This window comes from Phyllostomus discolor, chromosome 5 (genome assembly GCF_004126475.2).
Source record: "Phyllostomus discolor isolate MPI-MPIP mPhyDis1 chromosome 5, mPhyDis1.pri.v3, whole genome shotgun sequence".
Taxonomy (NCBI): Eukaryota; Metazoa; Chordata; class Mammalia; order Chiroptera; family Phyllostomidae; genus Phyllostomus; species Phyllostomus discolor.
The window spans coordinates 17,823,731-17,847,092 of record NC_040907.2 but is presented as its reverse complement, the minus strand read 5'-3'; the positions used below and the strand labels follow the sequence as shown (position 1 = coordinate 17,847,092).

The 23,362-nt window shown below is 42.9% G+C and overlaps 1 protein-coding gene across 4 annotated transcripts in view; it reads left to right on the top strand.

Annotated features, from left to right (window-relative positions):
* EYA3 (EYA transcriptional coactivator and phosphatase 3) overlaps nt 1–17,947 on the top strand; it is a 92,707-nt gene extending 74,760 nt beyond the window's left edge. For all 4 annotated transcript variants that reach the window (XM_028511937.2, XM_028511936.2, XM_036025600.1 and 1 more), the window contains 6 exons: nt 1,273–1,331; nt 3,233–3,393; nt 5,522–5,636; nt 6,656–6,777; nt 11,896–11,996; nt 17,012–17,947. In XM_028511937.2, coding sequence (XP_028367738.1) covers nt 1,273–1,331; nt 3,233–3,393; nt 5,522–5,636; nt 6,656–6,777; nt 11,896–11,996; nt 17,012–17,092 — 639 coding nt within the window. In that variant the 3' untranslated portion in view covers nt 17,093–17,947. The remainder of the gene's footprint in view (nt 1–1,272; nt 1,332–3,232; nt 3,394–5,521; nt 5,637–6,655; nt 6,778–11,895; nt 11,997–17,011) is intronic.
* The last annotated feature ends 5,415 nt before the right edge of the window (nt 17,948–23,362 follow it).

Here is a 23,362-nt window from a genome sequence, read left to right as displayed (position 1 = left end):
CTTCGTGTCCTTTGGAATTTCACACCATGTACCACATGTATCACCTAGTTTTAAAAGTAGTGAAAATTTTGAAGTAAAATAAGGTAGCCTTTTATAAATATGAAGTAATTCTAATCCTTTTAAAATACAACGTAGTTCTTCTTAGCAGACAGTTCTCCAACAAATTAAATTAATAGAGCTCTAAACTCCAATACTCTTGTCTAAGTTCTACAGCGCTGTAATCTCTTTCCTCAACTTCACATGTTGATAAGTTGGGACATCAGAGTTTTTATTCAGCAGACATTTATTGAAAACCTACTATGTGCCAATAATTATTGCCAAATTGTATTTGTAATGATTTTCTAGACATAGTCCTCACTCAGGACTGAAAGTTCTGTGAAGAATTTGACCTGAATGTGTTCCTGCCCCCAGGTCAGTGGTTCTCAACTTTAGGGGGCATAAGAATCTCCTGGGGACCTTGTTAAATAAAAGGAAGATTCTAGGACTTCACTCCCAGAAATTCTAATTCAAGTAGGTCTGGGGTGAACCCAAGAATATGCACTTTTTAAAAATTTCCCCAGAGGATTCTGATGCGTGAGGACATGACAGCGCTGCCTTCGGTGGTGTCAGAGGAGTGTATCTGTTAGAGTTAGGCAGTGGGTGGCATTATGTCAGGACTCGTGTGGCCTTAGTGAAAAGAACCTTGGATTTGAATAGGAAGACCCAGGCTCTACCGCTCGGGGAAGTCATTTCACCTCACTTTTATAACATGAGGAGACTGGCTTAGATGACCTCTTCTGAGTACCAAGCTTGAATTTATAAATTTCTGTTTCGGTCACTCTTAGTTTTCATACCGCACTCTACCAACATCTGTTCTGTCTGCAAGGATTTATTGGGTACATGTTACGTAAGGTCACTGGACTAGACCAGAGGGGCACAAAGGAGAAGTAAGATAGGGGTCATGCCATAAGGGGCCTAAAGTGTAATTGAACTTTCAGTCTGCTATAGAGCATAGACACACACCTGACCGTGTAAGGGAGCTTGCACTCATACCCATGAGCTGTGGAGAAATGAACTGTTGAGATAAGAGCATAAATGAGGGTGGGGATGGTCAAGGAAGATTTCATGAAGACTGTGGAATATGAATTAGGTCTTAAAAGAAGTCGGGCAGCGAGGGGAATAAGAGTGATCCTCCACCCATAAGAGAGGCCATAAGGTATTTCATCACCCCACCATTGTTTTTGCAATACGTCACGGTGGACTGAAGTAGTATATGGTTTTGTCTTTTAACAGGAGTGTGACCAGGTGCATGTGGAAGATGTGGCTTCTGATGACAATGGCCAAGACTTAAGGTGATAAAAACAATGATGCTGTAAACATCAGTGCACCTGTTATGAACAAAACACTGCCTACATTCAGAGTAAAGCAAAGATGAATAAGACAGAGCCTTAAAAGAGCTCACAGTCTGTTAGAGGAGACAAACATAGTTAACAGTGTCACGCAGTATGAGGTGACAACAGAAAATGTGATGGAGTGCAGAAAAGAAGGCATTTCTGATGGGTGTGGGGGTAGATGGTTGCCAACATTAGAGTGGCCTTTTCTGTGCAGTAGAATTGGAGCGTGACCATGAAGAATGGGTAGCGGTGATGGGATAAGGAAAAAGCATTCCAAAGTAAAGGATATACTGGTTTCCCTCTGGCCAGATTTTTAGTCAGAATTGTGCTTCCAGGCTGGTTATATTTATTTTTTAAAAGATTTTTATTTATTTACTCTTTTAGAGAGAGGGGAAGGGAGGGTGAAAGAGAGTGAGAGAAACATCGATGTGCGAGAGTCAACTAGGGAACCTGGCCCACAATCCAGGCACATGCCCTGACTGGGAATCAAACCGGCAATTGACCTTTTTGGTTTGCCGGGCAATGCCCAACCCACCATTCTTATGACATTTTACTGTGGCTAACCAGTAATTACCTATCGTAGTCTTGGCAGCTTTATTTTCTTAAATATAGAATGTCACGTAACTTACTGAACTATGTTTTGGCTTTTGATTAAACCAACTTATCTCTAATTCTGTCAGTCATTTTAAAATTTTTATTTTAAAATGAAAATATTAGTCCTGCTTAGCCTGTTTAACTATATAGGCATTTCTCCTTTTATTGTGCTTCATTTTCTTGTGCTTCACAGATGTTACTTTTTTTTTTTACAAATTGAAGTCAAGAACCTCCACCAACCTTATTGTATTCGCAATATTTGCCTTCATTGGGGTGGGCTGGAACCAAACCCATAATATCTCTGAGGCATGCCTGTATCAGCTATCTATTGTCATATAATAAACTATCTCACAAGTTAGTAGCTTAACATAATAAACATTTATCATCTCATAGTTTCTGTAGGTCAGAAACTTGAAAGTGATTAGCTAGGTAGCTCTGAATCTGGGTCTGTAAGATTGGAATCAAAATACTGGCCAGGGCTACGAATCATCTAAAGGTTTGTTTGTAGCTGGAGCACCTGCTTTCAGCCTCTCACCTGTGGCTGGTAACAGGGGGCCTCAGTTCCTCCCTGTGTGCCTCTGCGTAGGGCAGTGTGAGTGTGCTCATGTGACAGCTGGCTTCTTGCAGGATTAATGCTCCAAGAGAGAACAAGAGAAGCCTAGTCTCTGTGGTCTAACACCATCACTTCCACCACATTCTGTTTACATTCAAATACGGTACATACCCAGAGGGAGCAGAATCAGAAGAGAGGAGTGTTAAAGAATTGTGGACATGTTTTAAAGCCACCACAGTGGACCATGGACTTAATAAACCAGCCAACAGATCACCCAAAGAGAATATCCCCGTACATAGTTACAATAATTTTGTATGTGCATACACACTTTTTTTTTCCTAAAGTAAGAGTTTATTTGACCCAAACTGACGACGTATGCCAGGGAACAAGATCTCAAATGCTCCCCATACACAAAAATTTTATATTCTGTTTTTTGGGTTTTTTTTTTCACTGTAAGATACTGTCGTTAATGAAAGGATGCTGTATTTTAAGCCAGCCTCTGTGGGATGCTGGTGCTTGAATTGTTCGTATCTCTCTTGCCCTTTCTTTGATAAAGTAATAGGGGTGAGATAGAGGACTAGTGAAAAATAGACTCCACCATCATCAGCCTTGGTGTTAGGTGCCAGGAACGGGGCAGAGAATCCCAGATGGCACTCATCCAAAAACCCCGTGGGGTATAGATTTTAATTTTCATTACCCTCTCTCTCTGCAGCAACTACAGTTTCTCAACAGATGGTTTCAGCGGCTCAGGAGGCAGTGGCAGCCATGGCTCCTCTGTGGGTGTACAGGGGGGTGTGGACTGGATGAGAAAACTGGCTTTCCGTTACCGAAAAGTGAGAGAAATCTATGACAAGCATAAAAGCAACGTGGGTGGTAAGTGTGGCCTACAACCAGTCTGACTTGGTTTTCTTCTTATTCCCTGCTTTTTTTCCCAGGGGTTCCTTAGAACTCCCCGGCAACTGCTTATGAGTTTGAGTCACAATAACATTTTAATTCTGTGTTTAAAAACATGAAAGTTCGAGTAAAACGCTTTGGGGAGGAGCTCTGCATTTCTCCTGGCCTTCTCCTAGCATAACTTTGCAAAGTTCTCCTTTTCTTTTTAGACAAAGTTCTTTTTAAAGGAAATGTGTTTCATTGATTATATCTGATTACATGTGTTTTATTCTGGAGTCAAAAAAACTACTGTCAGTACTGGGTAATAGGTTTCCTTTTCTTTGTTTTATTTTTAACCAATATCTCAGGACAAACCACATAGAACTAATGACTAGGTTTACAGTAGATGGAAAACCCAGGTCCGGGAGTATAGGTTGGCAGTATTCATGTGTTAATTTGAAGGACCTTGGGAATTGTCTCTACCTAGAAATATCTCATGTGTCAGATGCCACAAGGCCTAAAATTCTGTTATTTGGAATGAATGAGTGAATTAGTGATAGATTGTCCAAATTAGAAGAGGTATTAGATAGCTAATCTAAATTCCTTGTTTTGCATTAGAGAAAGTTGATGTCCATTGTGAAAGTAACAAGGGCAGTTATCATAGCAGGTTAATGACCTGTCACGGCTGGAATTCCCATCCCTTAACTCTTGGTCCACTTGACATTTATGCAGTTCTTTTTTGAGTGATACACCCTTATGAGAAAATATTTAAAACTGTGAACCATCACCTTCAAACATCTACATACACACAAAATGTTGTGTGAAGTTTCAGGTTCCATAGACTGCCTAGTGGTGTATTACCTCTAGGTCAGAGAACCTTCCTGCCATACCGTGCTACCACCTTCTGGGGTACAGGAAATAAAAATAGGACTTTGAAGGTCAGTTTGGTTTTCTCCTGTTCTAGCCCTCTAATACCAGGTAGAAATCACAGGCATCTGGGCTTTGGGAATCTAATTAAAGTGTTTGATTCTTTCTCTGCCTAGGGAGTGCCTAGTCCTAGTTTCTTGAAGAAAGTAATATAACCCTCTGTGAGAATCCCCTGAGCCTAAAGTTATGTCCACCTGTATTCTGTGAAAGTTCTGAATTATAAAGGTGCCACATCATACTATTCATTACACATAGGACATGCATACACTTATGTGTATGTCACACATGGCATAGAGGGATTGGTTTTATTAGAAACATTGAGAGTCATCTAATTCTAGGCTTGCATTATGAAATCATCAATCTGAAAACAAATTATACACAGTTCTAGTCCTCATAGAAATGTCTTTTGTTTCTATGGAATGTTAGTAATAGACTACAGGATGTTTTTTACCTTTATTATAGAAAATTCAGGGTCAGATTCAGTATTTGAATATTATAACTCAAGTGTCTGATAAAATGCTCTCATCAGATAAATTCTGTTTCATTATGCTTAATTATCTGATCTTAAGCAGTATTTTAGTCTGTTACCAGCTGGAGTTGTTTCAGAAGTAAGTTCGATACCAAGAAATGACATTCAGAGAGTTGGTCCTTCCCCCTGGCGTGTCAGGTGGGTGTGTTCTGAAAGCGGTAAAAAGCACAGTCGCCATGGGAGCATTGTACGGCAGTGGAAAGACTTCTCAGACCAAAAGCCAGGAACTTTCTGTGTAACCTTAGCACCCCTTTCCTCCCCGAGTTCTGGTTTCTTTAGAAAGAGATTGGAGATGCTGCAGACTCTTTCAGCTATAACACATTTTTCCCCCTTTGGTTCTGGAGGTGATGTCTAAATCAGTGCAACTCAAGGTATGGTCCAGCATTGTGCAGATGCTGCTCCTGATTTGTGATGAAAGAGCTTGTGCAGAATCCACTCACAGTGTTCTTATCAGCTGGTTTCGCTGTTTGCCCTCCAGCAAAACCATTCTGATGAAGGAAATCACAAATGCATTTTCAGTAGGCTACTCTAGGGTTTTTTACTAAGAAGAGAGATCTATTAGCTCAGTAGAATATTTCAATGACACACTATTTCTAAATGGAATTTAGTCCTCAACGTCAGCAGGGATAATGTGTTGTCTTACGATAAATGTGTCTGTTTTTATTCCTGAAGGCCTTCTCAGCCCCCAGAGAAAGGAAGCGCTGCAGAGACTAAGAGCGGAGATTGAAGTTTTAACAGATTCCTGGTTAGGAACTGCATTAAAGTCCTTACTTCTCATCCAGTCCAGGTATGACAGTGGTTCTTTTAGGTCTCTCATCCTCTCAGACATACCCTTTCCTACACTACCAAGGACAGGCCATTCCTAAAATAGGATTTTGGATGGGGTGAGAGGAATTTAAATGAAGGAAGGAAATATTTAGAGTAGGTGGGAGGCAAAGGTCATTTTACACTAACAACACACCTTAGAGTTTTAAGAGAATATAAATGAAAGCCTTTTTCTTTCCCCTTCCTTTTTGCTCACAGAATTAAAAACTCCATAACTCATATTCTTCAGCCCACGAGATAGGCCTGGTGACATCAAAGAATACATACAGGAGACATATCTCAAACATCCTAAGGACAGGAAGCACCAAAGAAATGTATCAAAATAAGCTCTGGAAGGCAGGATTGAAAAGAAACGGGAACATTAAGCAGATTAAGGAGATTTCAGCTTGAAGGCTATAATGGAAAATAAATATAGTCATATTCGTACCAATACCCCTTACTACTTCCTTCCTCAAAGTAGAAATTCCAGATCTATAACCTAACAGAGCAAACAATAAAACTGACACTGAGGTCATTCGGTGGAGTTTATAAAGAACATGCGAAATTAATGTGTATTCTGGAATCTGCATTGCTGTTGTGTGAAGAGCAGAGAGGACTTAAATCACATCCCATCTAAGGGCTGAGTTGTGCTCAGATAAAATGGCTCTGTAACTGACGGTCTCGGTCCTCTGTTTTCTAGAGGGCGGTGTCGTTGGTAATCGCTAACGAGTGCGTGAGATAGATTGGTCGGAGGGAAATGAGGCAAGAATCGGGTGTCTGCTCTGTGCCCACTGTAGAACCTCTGCCCTTGATATGGAAAGTTAATAAACCTGAAATAACTAGAGCTGTAAATGAACGTTGGCACTGAACAAATACCATGCCATGCCCTTTAAGGTTAGTTTTTAATAATTAGATCCTAAAGAGAAGATCCATTTGCATGCTAGCTCCTGGGTTGGTTTGGTTTCACCTTTTTCTTTTCTTTTACTTCTTTCTCCCTTCTAGAAAGAATTGTGTGAATGTTCTGATCACTACAACACAGCTGGTTCCAGCTCTGGCCAAGGTTCTCCTGTACGGGCTTGGAGAAATATTTCCTATTGAAAACATCTATAGTGCTACCAAAATTGGTATGGTTTCTATTCTGCTTCTTGTCACTGGCCTTACAATAATATTTCCTACTTAGGATGCACTTATAATTTATCATTCCCTCTCTTAGACACTTGTATGTATCGATAGCCCTCGCAGCAGTCTTCTGACATTACTGATGAGGCAGCTCAGGCTTAACGGTTGTATAGCTCGCACACGACTTCATAGACAGTAAGTTACATAAACAGGATTCAATTCCAGATCTGGGGGACTTCAAACTTATTATGCCTTTAATGTCTACTTTAGAAGTCTACTTTTGCCTTGTTTCAGATTTCTTTTTCACAGAAAGAGCACTGCAATATAGTATAATAGAAAAGTCAGTAGGTTAAAAGTCAAAGTCTAAGCTGTGTATTTGAAAGTGGTCGAACCCCTCACATCCGTCAGGATGGCTGCTGTCAAAAAACAGAGAAATACCAAGTATTGGTGAAAGATGTGAAGAAATTGGAACCCTCGTGCACTTTGGTAGGAGTGTGAAATGATGCCACTGCTGTGGAAAACTGTATGGCAGTTCCTCAAGAAATTTAAATTAGAACTGCCATATGATCCAGCAATCTCAGTTCTGGGTATGCATCCAAAAGAATTAAAGCAGGATGTCAAATATTTGCACACCATGTTCATGAGAGCATTATTCACAATAGCCAAGAGGTGGAAGTAACTCACATGCCCAGCAGATGAATGGGTAAACAAAATGTCGTATATACATGCAGCAAGATATTACTCAGACCTAAAAGGGAAGGAGGTCTTGTCACATGTCACCACATGTTTGAACCTTGAAGACATTATGCTAAATAAAGCAAATCACAAAAAGACAAGTACTGCATGTTTTCATTTATATGAGGTACCAAGTGGTCACATTCCTACAAACGAAGTAGAATAGCAGTTAACAGGGCTCAGGAGAAGGGGAAATAGGGAGCTATTTAATGGGTATGGAATTTCCATTTTACAAGATGAAAACGTTCTGCAGATACGCTGCACAACAGTGTGAGTAAATTTAATGTCACTGAAATGTACACTTGAAAATGGTTAAGATGGTAAATCTTAGGTTGTGTGTTCTTTTACTGCAATTTTTTGAAAAGGCAAAAAAATACTAAGGACTAGCTTCCCCACATACTAGCTCTTTCCTTAGGCAAATTATTTTATCCCTGATCCTCAGTTTTCTTGTGTAAAATGAGATACTAACAGAGAGGTTGTGAAAATCAAATGAAACTATATTTATAAAGGTACTTTTTAACCCCTAAAAATGTATTGAGTACCAAGTCTGCCGTACCTCATTTTATTGTGTTTCACACATGTTACGTTTTTTACAAACTGAAGGCGAGACCCTTCACCAGCAAAGAGATTACCACTTGCTTCGTTACATGTGGTAGTCTGGGATTGAACCTGCAGTGTCCCCAGGGTATACCTCTGTATGAAATAGTAGGTACTCAGTAAGTATTTGCTGAATTAGTTAATTAATTAGCACTGAATTTATACAAAGCCAGCTTGTTTCATCGAGAAGGCAGCACAGGGTCTCACTTGGATCCTTACGTGGGAGAAGGAGGATTATGACAACCACCCTCTTACCTCCAGACCCTTCAGCCTGCACTTGCAGTTCCTGCTTCTTACTGTAGCAAAGGAGAGGCGCCTGCAGTTGAAAGATGAGCTGTGGTCAATTATTTTTTTTATCTACTACTTGCCTATTGATCAGATTTCTCCACCAAAAAAAAAAACCAGGCTTAATCATTTTAATACACCAGTATCTGTGGAGATTATAAGCTCACCAATTGACATTTATTTTTCTCCATTCATTCATCAACTATTTATTGATCACTTTTATATGCAAGGCATTTTTTATTTTTATTTTTTAAAATGTTTTATTTACTTATTTTTAGAGAGGGGAAGTGAGGGAAAAAGAGAGGGAGAGAAACATCAATATGTGGTTGCCTTTCACACGCCCCCTCCTGGGGACCTGGCCCACAACCCAGACCTGTGCCCTGACTGGGAATCAACCTAGTGACCCTTTGGTTCACAGGCTGGTGCTCAGTCCACTCAGCCACACCAGCCAGGGCACATGTTTTTAGATAGGGATACAACAGTAATTTAAAAAGACAAAAGTCCTTGCACCTAGTGGGAGGAAACAGTCAATAAGCAAATACAACAAACTGTATCAGATGGTTACAAGTGCTGTGGATAAACAGGGAGAGAAGATCCTGTTTTCAATAAGATGCTTTGGCAAGGCCTCAATGAAAAGTTACCTTTTAAGCGAAGACCTAAAGGAGGTGAGAGCGTTAGCCATTAGCCTGTATCTGGGGAAGGAGCATCAAGCCATGCAGTGGGACAGCAAGTGGAAAAGTTGGAGGCATGTTCAAGGAAGAAGAATGTTGGGAAATAAAGTCACAGAGGTTAAAGGGGAAAGTGCGGAGATCCAACAGGGCCTATAGATTATTTTAAAGACTTTGGCCTTTATTCTGATGAAATGCTACTTTAAGGTTTTGAGCAGAAGAGTGACATGATCTGACTTACAAGTTAAAGGTATCAGTCTGGCTGCTACATAGCGTCTTGAGGAGGGAGCTAGCTGGAAGTCAGATGAGGAGGTTATTGTAAGAATCCAGCAGGAGATCATGGGTGGCTTGAACCAAGGTAGTAGCAATGGAAGTTAAGTAGTCAGTCACTGGATATTTTATGAAGGCAGAGCTGACAGCGTTTGCTAATAGTCTGGATGTGAGGTGTGGAAAAAAAGAAGGGTGACCCGAGTTTTAGCCTCAGCCACGAAAAGGATGAAGTCAAAGGAGGGCTACAGGCCGGAGATGCGTGATGGGAGTTCTTGGTGTACATGTGGTTATTTAAGACCGGGTGAGGCCGTAGGAGTGAGTGCAGATAGAGGAGAGTAGAGATCCAGGAACTGAGCCTTGGCTCTCTAGTATTTAAATGTTTGGATCTTGAGGTTTGTCAACAAAATAGTGTCCGGCCTAACCAAAAAAGTCTTGTGTTTATTTGAGCCAAACTAACCAACAGTTGCCAGGAAGCAAAACCTCAATGGATTGAGATTGCTCCACTCAAGAATGGCAGTTTTGCAGTTTATTTTGTATATTAAAATCAAAGGAGGAGATTTAAGGGGGTTACAGGAAATTCAGTGGTCTTCGATTAGGGAGGCTGGAGAAAGCAAAGCAGGGCAATCTCTAAGATTTGATAAAAAGCAAAACAGAGACACTTCTTTTCCATTGGTGCGTACAGGATAGTTAACATTCACAGAACATAGAGATGGCACGTGGACAGAATAACAGTGTGGTCTCATGTTTTGGTGCTAGTGGTCGTGCCTTTGAGGGGTCTGGAAGAATTATTACTCTGACATTTCAGACGGGTATGTTATCTTATGCACAAAGACAATAGACAGTTTCAAAGTTAAAGATTGGCCTTTGTCAGGGAAGCTGCAGACCTAAGACATGTCTTCCCACTGTGACCCACTTTTAGTTAGGTTGTACCAAGCAGGACTTCTGAGTATGGATATGTTAGTTGTCACTTGTGATATGGTTGGTCATCTTTGATTTGTGAATTTGTATGTTTATTACAATTTTCCAGCAGATGGCAGTCAAGTGCCTTGAGGAAGGGGTACCTTTTTTATTCACACAGGAACCCTGATGTTAAGTCACTGGATCTGATCAGAGGAAAGGATGAGGTTATTGGAACAGAATGAAAAAGGAAGCAGAATTAGGACCTTGCTTAAGAGAATGAGGTGGCAGAAGCAGGGAAATAGAATATAAGAGATGGTGAAGGGAAAGCAATGAAAGTAATTTCCTTTTTATTTATTTTTAAAAAGATTTTATTTATTTACTTTTAGAGAGAGGGGAGGGGAAGGAGAAAGAAAGGGAGAGAAATATCAATGTGTGGTTGCCTCTCACTCACCCCCTACTGGGGACCTGGCTCACAACCCAGGCGTGTGCCCTGATTGGGAATCAAACTGGCAACCCTTTGGTTCACAGGCTAGCACTCAATCTACTGAGCTACACCAACCAGGGCCTTTTTATTTATTTCTGCAAGTAAAAAGTAGATGCAAATAAAAACATGCATCATCTGTGCATGTTTTAGGTGCAGGTTCCAGATGGGATTTGAATTTTGATATGTTGCTGTATATCTAAAAAGAGTTTGCAGTGGATTGAAATCACCCATTTCCCAAGGTCATGTTCAGTAATACAGTATTTCAGTTTCAGTTACAAAGTATAATAGTGAGGAAATTGCAGATATGACAAATGTTGCTGCCATATTCATTGGTACTCTGGGGCTTCTCCCCCACTGAAAGACATAAGGCCCATGCCCAGGAATGTTTCTGGAAAGTGAAGAATTGGAAGGAAAATGATTATTTGTCTCTTTCTTATTACTAACAAGAAATCATCCCTGGCTGCTGTGGCTCAGTGGATTGCGTGCCAGCCTGCAGGGGAACCAAAGGTTTGCTGGTTTGATTCCCGGTCAGGGCACATGCCTGGGTTGTGGGCCAGGTCCCCAGCAGAGGGAGAGGGAGAGGCAACAAATTGATGTATCTTGCACATCAGTGTTTCTCTCCCTCTCCCTTTCCCTCTTTCTAAAAATAAGTAAAATCTTAGAGAGATTTTACTCTCTAAGAGCCTTATACTCCCACTTTTTTTTCCCTGCACTAAAAGTTTCCCCTCAGAGATGTCCATTCATCATGGCACAATGTCCAGAGCCTAGACTTGGCGTCAGGAGCCCAAACTCTTGCTATGTACTTATTTGGATCTGGAGTAAGTCACTAGTCCCATTTCACCTGTTAAAATAGGAAATGATACCTATCTTGCTGGATTATTTTGAGAATTAAATAAGGAGTAACTTGAAAATTGCTTTGTCAACTGTAAAACAGAGGAGATGTGGAAAAGGGAGGTGGTGTGCACAGTTCTCACAGTGCCTAGGGCTCTTAGTCCCCCATTTATAGATCCAGAGGGCCTGGTGGATCTCTAGCTGCCGCCACTGTGCCCCACCAAGCAAACTACAGAGGCTGCCACTTACTTTGTCTGCGCACAGGCAGGTAGACCTAGAAGCATCCCTTTGCTTTGGTGTTGGAAAAAAGGTAGGGTGGAATGTCCTAATAGGAGATTGCTTTCTCTCCTCAGGTAAAGAGAGCTGCTTTGAGAGAATTGTGTCGAGGTTTGGAAAGAAAGTCACATATGTAGTGATTGGAGATGGACGAGATGAAGAAATTGCAGCCAAGCAGGTAACCATGGTAAAGAAAATAGTCTGTGTGGGAATGCATTGAGCAATTAGAAAAATGGTGAAACTCCGAAATCTTAGCAATCTGCCATTCATTTACAGTATTGTTTCCCTTTTCCTCTTTCTCTCCCATTTTTCTTTAAGAAAGAGAGTCATCTTTTTTCCCCCAAGTGGAGTTTTTTATAAGTTGTTAGATCTCCCCCTTCCCATCCTCGCTGCCACTCAGAAATCCTAAACTCTTAGAACCCTGCTACAGGAACCCCATCATTAAACCTGATGCGGGCCCTGTCTTCCGTCTTCATCGTAGAGGACAGTTCCTTTTCTAAAAAAATAATCGTTTAATTTTATTTTTGAAATAGACATAAATATATCATCTGTAAAACTTCTCATATCTCTATATTCGAAGACAAACTTTTCTAACGTGTTTTAAAGTCATCACTTTAAAATGAAGCCCTTCATTGGGATTCAAACACTTATTTAAAATTTGGAAATATAATACCTTTCAGTTGTCAAGAACAGTTAACTGATACTAGAAAAGGTAGAAATTTACTAATTTTCAAAAAACTTTTGAATAAGTGGATAGAATTGAAAAATAAGTATTGAATCTACAGATCTTTGAGTTATCTTTTTTTTTTTAATATCCAAGTATCAAGATAAGCTGAACTTAAAACTCAACTTTTGGATTGCTGTATCAAAAAGTGTTAACCTGAGATTTTTAAAAATAATAATGCATATTCACTTAGCACTCCCCAGAAATATTATTAATAATAGCAAAAGCAAAAAGGATTTTTATATCATTAATAAAATAAAGATGATTTTAAAATATTTCTTTATATAAAATACTTGCCTGTATTTTATAGTATACAATAATGTATAAGTATATAAATATATAGTAATTAAATATACCCTTGACCATATTTCTCAATCTCTCTGGATTCCTGTATTTTTACCTGTAAAATGAATGGTTTGGTTACAAAATCTGCTCAACTTGCTTGAAAATTCTTTGATTTTATGATTCAATGCTTAGAGATTTTTTTTTTGCCTTGTATGTCTACATTTTTTTTTAATGATACTATCATCGGGGTTTTTTCACCTGTTTAAAAACATGTAAAACTTATATTTCTTTGGAAAACAGCTCCTGGTCTCCTGCCTGATGTCAGTACCAAAGAACATACCCTTTCAGGAAAAAATACAGGATTAGGATAAGGGTGATACTATGGGCAGATTTATGAACACCTTAAAAAGATGCCAGTTTGTGATAGCGGAATGTTGAGCTCAGTTGCAAAAGTTGAATTTGAAGTAATTTTGATATATTATTGAGGTTTTTTTTTCTACTTTATTTAAAACTAAATCACAGATTGGGGGGAAATAGGTTAAATAGGTAAAGATCATGTACAAATCAATAGGAAAAAAAACACATTTCCAATAAAAAAAAAAAAATGGGCAAGCACAATGGCCAGAAATTCACCGAAAAGAACACATGCAAATGACTGATAAACATGAAAAATGCTCAACCTAGTAAACAACTTAAGAAATGCGAAATTAACAAAATAACTTGTAATATAGGTCATCAGGATAGGCTTTAGGCATAAGTGCATTGCTTCTTTGGAGAAATGGTTTTTCTCTCTTACAGAATTAGACTTGAATCTGGTCAGAATGGAGTTTGAAGCTATGGCTGACTGTGTGCTCTGGTGTATGGAAATGGGAACCCGACGGGGAGGGGGGGAGGCAGGAAGCCTGGTTGGAGCACAGTAGGTGAGTAGTGACATTAAAAGGTAGGCCAGGAATGTGCTGAGAAGAGGTGACAGTTGGAGGAAGTAGTGATGGCTACAAGTGAAAAAGATCAGCTTTCGCAAACTGAAATGACATAACTCATTTCTCCAGGTGAAGAAAAAGTGAAGTAGATTCCCCTAATCCAGTTAGCCAGGACTCATTAACACAGCAGTCCCAGCATGTCTGGGGAAGTTGAGAAAGCACCTGATAAATATTGAAAAGCTCCACGAGTGCAGTATCTTAGGTCTGTTAGTACAGAATTTAAAGTTTGTCATACACATTCTGATATCCAATACATGGAATTTTGTTTGAAAATCTTAGAGGAGCTCTAGGAATTCAGAAGAAAAGGATAGACCCTCTTAAAGAAAAAAACATCAGGAGAAAGAGCAGATTTGTCCAATTCCATTTGAAATCTATAGAAGAAATTGGGAACAAAACAATGATGAAACTTCATTTCAGCAGCTTCGAGACTCTTTGTGGTGTGTTTTAAAACAAGCTGTAGTCTTCACAATAGCCGTGCAGTTAATTTTCTAGGTCCCCTTCTGCGTGTACTGCTGATGGTGAGTCTTTAGCCTCCACCTGCTATTCAAACTGAATAAAGCTTAGAATCCAAGGAATGCCTTCTCTTTTGCAGGCTGGAATTTTTGAAGCTATATTACCAAGCTATGTAGAGTGGGATTTCAGGGCCTGACGCTCTCATTTTATGTGCTTTGGAATGGAAAAAAAAAAAATTCTAAGGAGAATCTGAACCTGACCTTCAGTGTGCTTCCTTGGGTCATCTGTCCACTGGAGAGGCAGTGGCCTTCATTCAGAAGCACTTGTTGTTGTTAGGCTTCTCATTTCTTACTGAGAAGGAAGACATCAGACTTTTGAATTGTCTGATAACATACATTGAGTCTATATTTAAATGACAAGAAAAAGTCTGTAGGTCAAGTTTTTGTAGTTCAAATAGTGAATCGTGAAACATTAACTCATCGTTTACTGAGATGATGTTACCAGTATCTTAGCTGAGAGAAGAAATGTTTTGGGAAGACTGGCCAGAGTCGTGCGCGCTCTGGAGGATGCATGCAGTGGTGAGCCCCAGACCCCAGCAGGACTGAGGCACTCATTTCCTCAGCCCCCTGCGCTTAGCCGCTGGCGGCTCACAGGCCCTCTCCCAGAACTGCCCTCAGCTGAAGCTGCCTCGCCTGAGGTCACATCACCTTCCCAGAGACAGCTTGCTTCTAGTCCTGGTGGGGTGGGGGCACAGCTCTAGTCTCCTGCCCTCACCTCCGAAGGGCGACCCAGCTCCTGAGCTCTCTCTGGGGGGGATCGGTGCCTCTCCGGCTGCTGTATCACAGTTCAGCTTCCCGCAGTGCTTTCTGAGGAGCATGAGACTTGGCTACAGAAAGGCAAATGGAATTGACTTTTCCAGGCTTTAGATTCTCAAAAACCATTACAATCGATGGGGAATTGTTTAGAGAAAGTCCCTCCTGCTTCTGAGCCCTGGAAAGATTGTTGTGATGTTAACCCTTCAACTCCAGTTGTCCCTTCTTAACACAGGAAACAGATGGAAGAGTCTTGGCTGTAGAATCTAAAATCACACAGGCCCAAATCTGAGTCATTAATTGTGTGAACTTGGACAGTTTGCTTATCCTCTTTGAGTTTCCTCATCTGCTAAATGGATCTGCAGAAGTTCTTTCCCTTCTACCCCAGTTTTCTTCTAGCAAGTCTGTTTCTCAGACTTGGAGGCAGTGGGTTGTCAACCAGGACCGCTGTCTGAGTTTTCTTCTTTCAGTAACATACACACTTCCTTCAGTTCACACGCTGTTAATGAACCATGAGATTGGTGGAAATCAATTGGCATCGTTAACTCATTATGCTTTCATTTGACACTTTATGTAGCAATTCAAGGGCCTTTATCATTTTCCCACATGTTTGTGTTATCTTTGGAGTTTTTATTCTAAAGTTCTTTTTTTTTAAATGAAAGACTCCTCAATTTCTTTTTTTTTTTAGATTTTTATTTATTTATTTTTAGAGAGGGAGAAAGAGAGAGAGATAAACATCAATGTGCGGTTGCTGGGAACCATGGCCTGCAACCGAGGCATGTGCCATGACTGGGAATCGAACCTGCGATGCTTTGGTTCGCAGCCCAAGCTCATTCCACTGAGCTACGCCAGCCAGGGCGATTCTAAAGTTCTTGTTGCCCTCTGGGAAAGACACTAGTAGACATAGGTATCAGTGCTTCTTTGTCAGAAGAAGAGTGAGGGGAGATAAAGCACCACTTGAGTAGTTAGCAGCGCAGCCCTAAGACGATGCCTGCAGTCATCTACCACAGAATATGCCTGTGGGAGAATGCCCTAGAGCCTCTTGCGGTTCAGCCTCCACCCTGGGACGGGTCCTTTCTGCAGCCTCTTTAACAGACTTCCTAGTCCTTGTCTGAACACACCTAAACGTTAAGGAGGCTGCTTCCCAAACGCCTTGTTCTGTGGGGTTGTCCACTCTGTTGGGATGTTCCTCCTTTCGCCGCACTTAAGTCCATCTCTCTGCCTTCCACATCTTGGTCCTAGTCTAGGACACCTGCGCACAGTGTAACCAGTCTGCTTCCTCTTATATTAAAAACCTTTTAAATACTGTGTGAGCAGCAAGCTAGAAAAAAACTGAGTTACATGCCGAAAGAACTGTTCTAAGACTTAAAAATTCTGGGTAATTTGTAACCAGTTTGAACTAGACAATCAGCTTCATGAAACGCGGTTTCTAACACTTGCATTTGCCAAAGCCCTTTCAAAGGCTTTCAGAACAGCACACAGGATTCTGGACATCATTCTGACTGTATTGTATAATGGGATTCTTATTTCCCAGATCCATATGTTCTGAATCTTGGTCATGGACAAGATTTGGGCCTATAAAGAAAAGTAATAGTAATAGTAATTTCTGATGTGGGTATTTTATTTGATCCTAAAGACCCTATATAGTAGCTAGAATAAGTATCTCTCTCATAAAAGCACAGAGTTACCCCTGAAACTTAATAGAAACCTCCCACATTTGTAGTGCCCCATAGAGTGCAGAGTCCTCATACGTAGGACTTATTCGGTCCTTTCGGCAGCCCCATGACGGGGGCAGCGGCAGTGGGGTACAAGGTGCGGGGTGACTGACTGCTGGGTAGTCACCCCGCACCGTGGGGAGAGGTCCATGGAGAACAGGGTTCGGGTCAATAAGACTTCCCAAAGGAAGTTGGGTTAACCATCTCTCCCCACTCTCTGCCAGCACAACATGCCTTTCTGGAGGATCACCAACCACGGAGACCTAGTGTCCCTGCACCAGGCTTTGGAGCTTGATTTTCTCTAAGAACTGGAATGAAGAGCCTTCCCCATGAGCTCCGTTTCACTCCTGAAGCGAGCTGGAGACTGGAACCAACTAGGAACTCGCTCTCTCTCTCTCTCCATGGAACGCTGGCGAGAACACAATCAGGACCGGTAGCTGCGAGGGACGAAGCTTAGTTCGGCTGAGAGTGAGCCGCAGCCCCGTGTTCGTCCTCGTGCAGAAGCAGGAGACAGGGGACTGGGAGAACGATAGACTCGCTGCAGCTACAGTGCTTTTAATTCTTCTGGGTTTTTTTCCTTTTGTTTTGTTTTTTATGTTGTTTCAAAAAAATGAAGAAAAAAAAAAAAGGAAATTCTTGGGGCAGAGTTGCACTCTTTGTCCGTGACCTGAGTGAGAACTGCTGTTAACTCGTGGTGATAGGGAAAATGTGCAGACTTTTGTAATGACATCTCTTGCAGTCTTTGTAATCTCCTTAGCTGTAGGACATATTCCCAGTGAATGTATATGTAATTTTTATAGGTAAGGGTCTGGTCTCTGAAGCAGGTTCTCCCTCCTTTTTCTAGCAAGAAAGGGGTGTGTAAAGTTTCCTTGGAAAATAGCAACTGAACTATCTAAAATACCTCTCTGTGACAGTAGCACCTCTTTAGCGGCTCCCGTGGTTTGCTGTCTAGGATGGTTTTCCTCCTGTTCTTCCATCTCCTCGTTTGCTGAACTGGGGGGCCCTAGACACTGAGAAACTTTAGACTCTGTTATTTCCCATCCTAGAAGCCTTAGTCCCCTTTCAAATCCCTCTTCCCCTTTAACCAAGTAGCACAATCCTGGAAATTCCTTCTCTTAGACAGTAAATGCTGAGCCTTCAGCTTGACTCGTTTATTCAAAGACGAGGTCCCCGGGGGGCTCACCTCCAAACTGGAAAGAAGGGACTAAGGCTTCGTGTGAATTTCCACTTAGGTTCTCGAAACAGGAATACTCACCTCCCCCCAGCCGAGAAGCACTCTGCCCACAACAGATGCTCACCCGACAGCCTTCTCTTCCTTCCTGGCCACTGGTGTGGGCCCCTGCCCTCTCCCGCTCCATGCACCTCACGGCCGGCTCCATTCAGCTCTGGCCAGTCCCTGCGCTTTGGACCCAAGATGTCCAAGTGAGTCTAAGAACAGGCTCGTAACTACATTGTGGGCAAAACTACCAACGTAGTTGACTTCCTTTGAAACCCTTACGCCCTGTGAAGGGTATTCTGGGCATATGTTTACCCAGATCCCGACCTAAAGTTGAACAGGAGATTGCTGTGATCAAAACCCGTTTTTCCCATGGTACACCCTCCCCACTTCTCACATCTCATTCTGAAATGGGAAACTAGAAGCCGGAAAGACTTTCCTGTTTTAAAGGAAGTTGCTGGACCCCCTACTCCGTGCCTAGAAACTTCATCCATCTCCCAGCCCGACATCGGGGAAGACTGGCGGGCGCCAGGCACTAGCCCCAGCCTTCTAGCCCCCTGTGTGTGTGGGTGCTCCATCCCTCCAAGACCAACCCAGGCATCTGCTCAGGAAGGATAAATTTCCCTGGAGCTGAAGAAGTTCAGCCTGTCCCAGGCTGCAGTGAGGAGTGGCGATTTAAGCACCTCAGAGGGATGGAGCCTGGGTTCTCAGTAGGAGGAGGCATCCTTGACCAGCCCCTGTTACGCTTGCTCATCCCCAGAGGTTCTTCATGCCCATTTCCAGAGATGTTGCAGCACAAAGAGGCCGGACTCCTCCCGAGGCCGGGTCACTCACACAGCAGAGAAAGGCTGTGTGTACACATTCCTTCAGAACTGGCCGAGAAACTGCTTCAGGGCTCACCGTTTCAGGAAAGAGGTTTCTGGAGAGGAGTCGAAGTCGGTGTTCATTATGTAGCTGCTGCTTAGGACTCGTTTCCATTGATGAGGTCGGGGTGCGGGGCGGTTATATAGTCTGAGGCAGACCTTGCCTTGGTCTAATTTCAACACCGTTGCCCAGAAGCTGCTCTGCCTTGCTCAATCTTAGAAAGCTCTAGGATGGTCTTTTCTCCAGGCCCCAAGCCCTCGACCTGCCAGCAGTATAACTGTTGATTTGCCCTGGACATAGGCCACCCAGTTGGTGCTTTGCTTCGGGCTTGAGAGGCTGTGGAGTGGTACCCCCATGATGCACACAGGTCCACACACAGATCCCTCCCTCCCCCTGCCCTTTGGGAAAAGCTCTTTATTCCTAGACGATGACTTGGACCCCTTTGTCCAAAGGCCATTGGGCCTTTCCCCTCCTGCCCTGACTGCCCGGCCTGAGTGTTTGCAAAAGGAACTTGAAATCGACCAAGAGAGGGGAGGAAGCTCTCTGAGCAGAGCAGCACCTGCTCTTTCCTGGCTGGTGCCACCCTCATGCAGGGGGCAGGCAGAAAATGGGGCCTGGCTTCTGTTTGCCAAAACGAACCGTGCAGGAAACAGTGCTCTTTGACCCCCGTGCTTTCCTCCTCCCCAGCTCGGAGACCTGGAAAGGACAATAAGTGGCAGCACCAGGAGCTCTTGGAAGCTGAGGGTCCAAGGACACAGGTGGTCCTTTCATTGAGGGGGAAGCCCTCTTTACCAGAGAGAGTCCCTGTGAAATGAGCCACATGATGAATCCGTCCCCCAGCTGGGGACTGACTGTGAGTTCTGTAAGATGGGTCTGCATGTTTCGTGCTGAGGACTGTCTCTGGTGAGGGATCTGGAGTTCTCCAGTGTGTTCTGGATTTAAGAGGTGGCTTGACTTTCGAATGTAAAACTGTGCCTTAGCATCACCCTGTCCAGTCCCCCTGGGGCAGCTGGTGGTGTCCAGGAGAATGGATTCCTGCTCCAGATTTAGATGCTTTTATTTGTTTTGGGGTGTTCCTGTCTTCTGCAAGTTGGGAGGGGGGGCCAAAGGTAGTGTCCCAGGAGACTTGTGCCACAGCTTGTTTGCAGTTTACACAAACTCAGCTTTAAGGCTCCCGAGTAGAATCTGGCCGGCAAACTCCAGCTGCAGCGTGTGGAGCTTCTAGATGTTCTCTCCCTTGAATGGGTGTCAGTGTCACTGAAGCACGTGGGGGGGGGGGGGGCAGGCATAGGAGAGGGGCAGCTGTTCTCCCTCTTCCTAGGAGAGTGAGGGTGTAAGCTAAGGGGTGGTGAGCTCGGGGCGTTTCTCTCTGCTCCTGCAGGAAGGAGCAAGTAGGGTCCCTCTTAAGCAAGCGTGCATTTCTTACCGCTAAATGGGTTTTCTTTCTCATCCAAAAGTCAGAACTCCCCGGATTCACACTATATACAAGCGAAATCTGAATTCTGAGATTCTAAAATATCTTAAAACCACGAGAGAAAATGTAGTTGTGGCCCATCCCCAGTCCGCAGCAGGCCCTCGGTTTCTTCCCCTCCTTGGAGTCAGACAGCCCCAGCAAGCAAGGCTCACAGGCTAGTTCCTAATGCACTGACGGGAGCCATCCCACTAAGGACGACTTCTACTCACAACCTGACCCCCGGCGACTCACGCCTCACCCAGCAGGAAGAGGCGTTGATCGAATTGGATATATTTATGTGACTGCGGGCATTCGTGGCTGTCGAGTCTTTGACCATAATGCTATATGTAATGGGAACTATCTTGTAAACTTGAAAAAAATAAAGTTTTTATTTTCTATACAGTTTGCTCCTGTGTCTTTTCTGAATAGGATCAGCCCAGTTGCCCAGCTGAGGAGGATCCTAAGAAAGGCTTCCTAAAAATCCGAAGAGCTTGTTAGCAAGTTAGCATCCTTTCAATAACTGAATCCTTAATTCCACCCAAAAAGTAGAAACAAATTATTTGGTATAAATAAGCATAAAGTTATTTACAAGGGAAAGTGTATTAATTGTGTCTAAAATATATTGCTTTTTAAAGTGTAGGACCGGTGTGGCAACAGACTCCATGCGCTGTCACCTGTGCTGACATTTAATGATGACAGAGACCGTGACTTGCTGTGCTGAGCTTAAAACGCAAAAGCAATAAACCGAGAGACTGACATCAAACCTCGTTTGATTGGGCCTGATTTCACGTCACATCAGCTGCTTCCTCTCATTTCATTTCTTCAGAGTTGGGTCTGGCTGTCCATTATTGGCCTGGAAAAATCATTCTTTTGCCTTTTATTTCAGTGAAGGAAATCAGGATTCAGTTCTAGCTTGCAAGTGCCATCCATGTCAGACTACAAGGTGTATTTTTTCCCAAAATAATTACCCCAGGAAAGAGGGGGTTGTGTGTATTCCAGGCATTAAGTCTTCTTATCAGAAGGTGCACACTTTGGACCATACTGTAACTGAGCAAACTTGTGAGTGGCTGTAGCCTTACTGGCTCAGAAGTAAAAATGTTACAATACCAGTTGCTTCTCAAGCCCAGAGAGGAAACATCTCCCTCTCCCCAGAGAGGAAACATCTCCCCTCTCCTCTCCCAACGTTATACAATGAGTATAACATTGGCACATTCCTCAAAAAAAAACAAAACTTGTGGCTGGCAATTCAGATTTTTATTCTTCAAAAACAAGTTTGCTGACATTTAAAAAAAAGGATGGGAATTTCCAAAGGAATTTTTATTTTATTTTTAGAGAGGAAGGGAGGGAAAAATTGAGGGAGAGAAACACGATTGGTTACCTCTCGTGTGCCCCCAACTGGCGACCTTGCCCTCTACCCATGCATGTGGGAATTGAAATGGGTGACTTTTCAGTTCGTAGGCCCGTGCTCAGTCCACTGAGCCACACCAGGCGGGGCTTCAAAGGAAATTTCTAGCGGCATGTGGCATCATCACTCGTCTTTTCAAAATTCTTGATTCTATAAACTTTTAGGCATCTATACAAACGAAGCTCTTTAGCTTTTTAGGCAGTGCAGCATACGTTGTTTGGAGTTGATTGCATACACACTGCTGTCATTTGACAACCTCATCTAGAGGATAGATGGCAACTTAGGCAAGAAATCAGAAACATGTGTTTGGATTTTCTCAGGGGAAAATAGGGAACTGTCTAAAACTTTGCATCGCCCATTGACATATTTGGCATCCCTGACCCCGTCTCCACACGTGACAGGCAGAAATGTGGAAAAGTAAAGGGAGCAAAATCCTGGGTTTAGTGAAGTGTAGGGCCTGTGTCCAAGGCTAGGTTGGGCACTCAGCCCACAGCCTGGGGTCTCGACCCGTGACATTCCTTATGAGTTGAGGAAAAAGATTTCACTGTTGTATATGTGCGTGTGTGTGTTTAAATGTATTCACTTCAAAGAGTGGACCTTTTCCTGAGTTAATGACATCCTTTCTTTTAGAGATGATAAAGAAAATAATGATAGTTTTTACTGCCTTTTTTACGTTGATTAGTTTGGTGACTACGATGACCATTTTACTGGTCCATGAAATTCAGAAGTCTGGAAATCCTTTCTGCTGCTACTATTTTAAGTGTGTGAAAAAGCACCAGCATCCTCTTCCCAGAGCCCCCCCTGCTCCCAGCCCTCAGCTCTGTCGTCCTTGGCAGTTGGCCAGTAGTATCGCTGCTGCAAGTCCTTCTCCGTACGGTCACCGCGGACTCGGTGTCTGGGGTAAGATTCACGTGCGTCACTTTCTCCCTCATGTCCTTGAGGGCCTGGTTTCTCAGGGAGGCCTTCCCTGGCCATTCTACATAAAATTGTAACTCCCACACAACACACGAAAATACACATACTCTCCCTGTCCCCCTCCCTGCTTTTTCTTATAATACTTAATACTATCTGACACACTGTTTTACTTATCCTATTTATTACGTCTGTCTCCACTAGAATGAATGAATAGTGGAACTGAAGACTACCCTGAGTCCCATCACAGTGGTGACTGTTTTCTTGTGTCCCCAGCACCCTTTTCCTGTTCCTGTTTCTCTAAACCTCAGACCTCTCAGCAGCAACAGGTTGCACCTCCCTGGCACCATTCCCCACTTCCACCTACCCTACGTCACCCCATCACTCACACCCTCCCTGAGCTCCCAGCCTCAAGACCTTCACCTGGGCTCTCGTATTCCCTTCCTGGTACCAGAGGTGGTTTTTGTGGCTCCCCCTGCCAGGCCCAGCAGCAGAGCACGGGTCAGTCCAGATCTGGGTTCTGATGCCCACCTGAACCCTCAACCCCCACCAGCCCCCCAGCTCCTGAAACTCAAGAGACCAAGGTTGAGCAGTCCTGCCCGAGCCAGCCCTCTTCTCTGTGCCAGGGCCTTCCCCGACTCCGAGCAGTGAACTTGGTGTTCCCGACCCCTTCTTTCCAGGCGGCTTTGAATTCTGCAGACTTCATTCAATGACACAACTAGTTC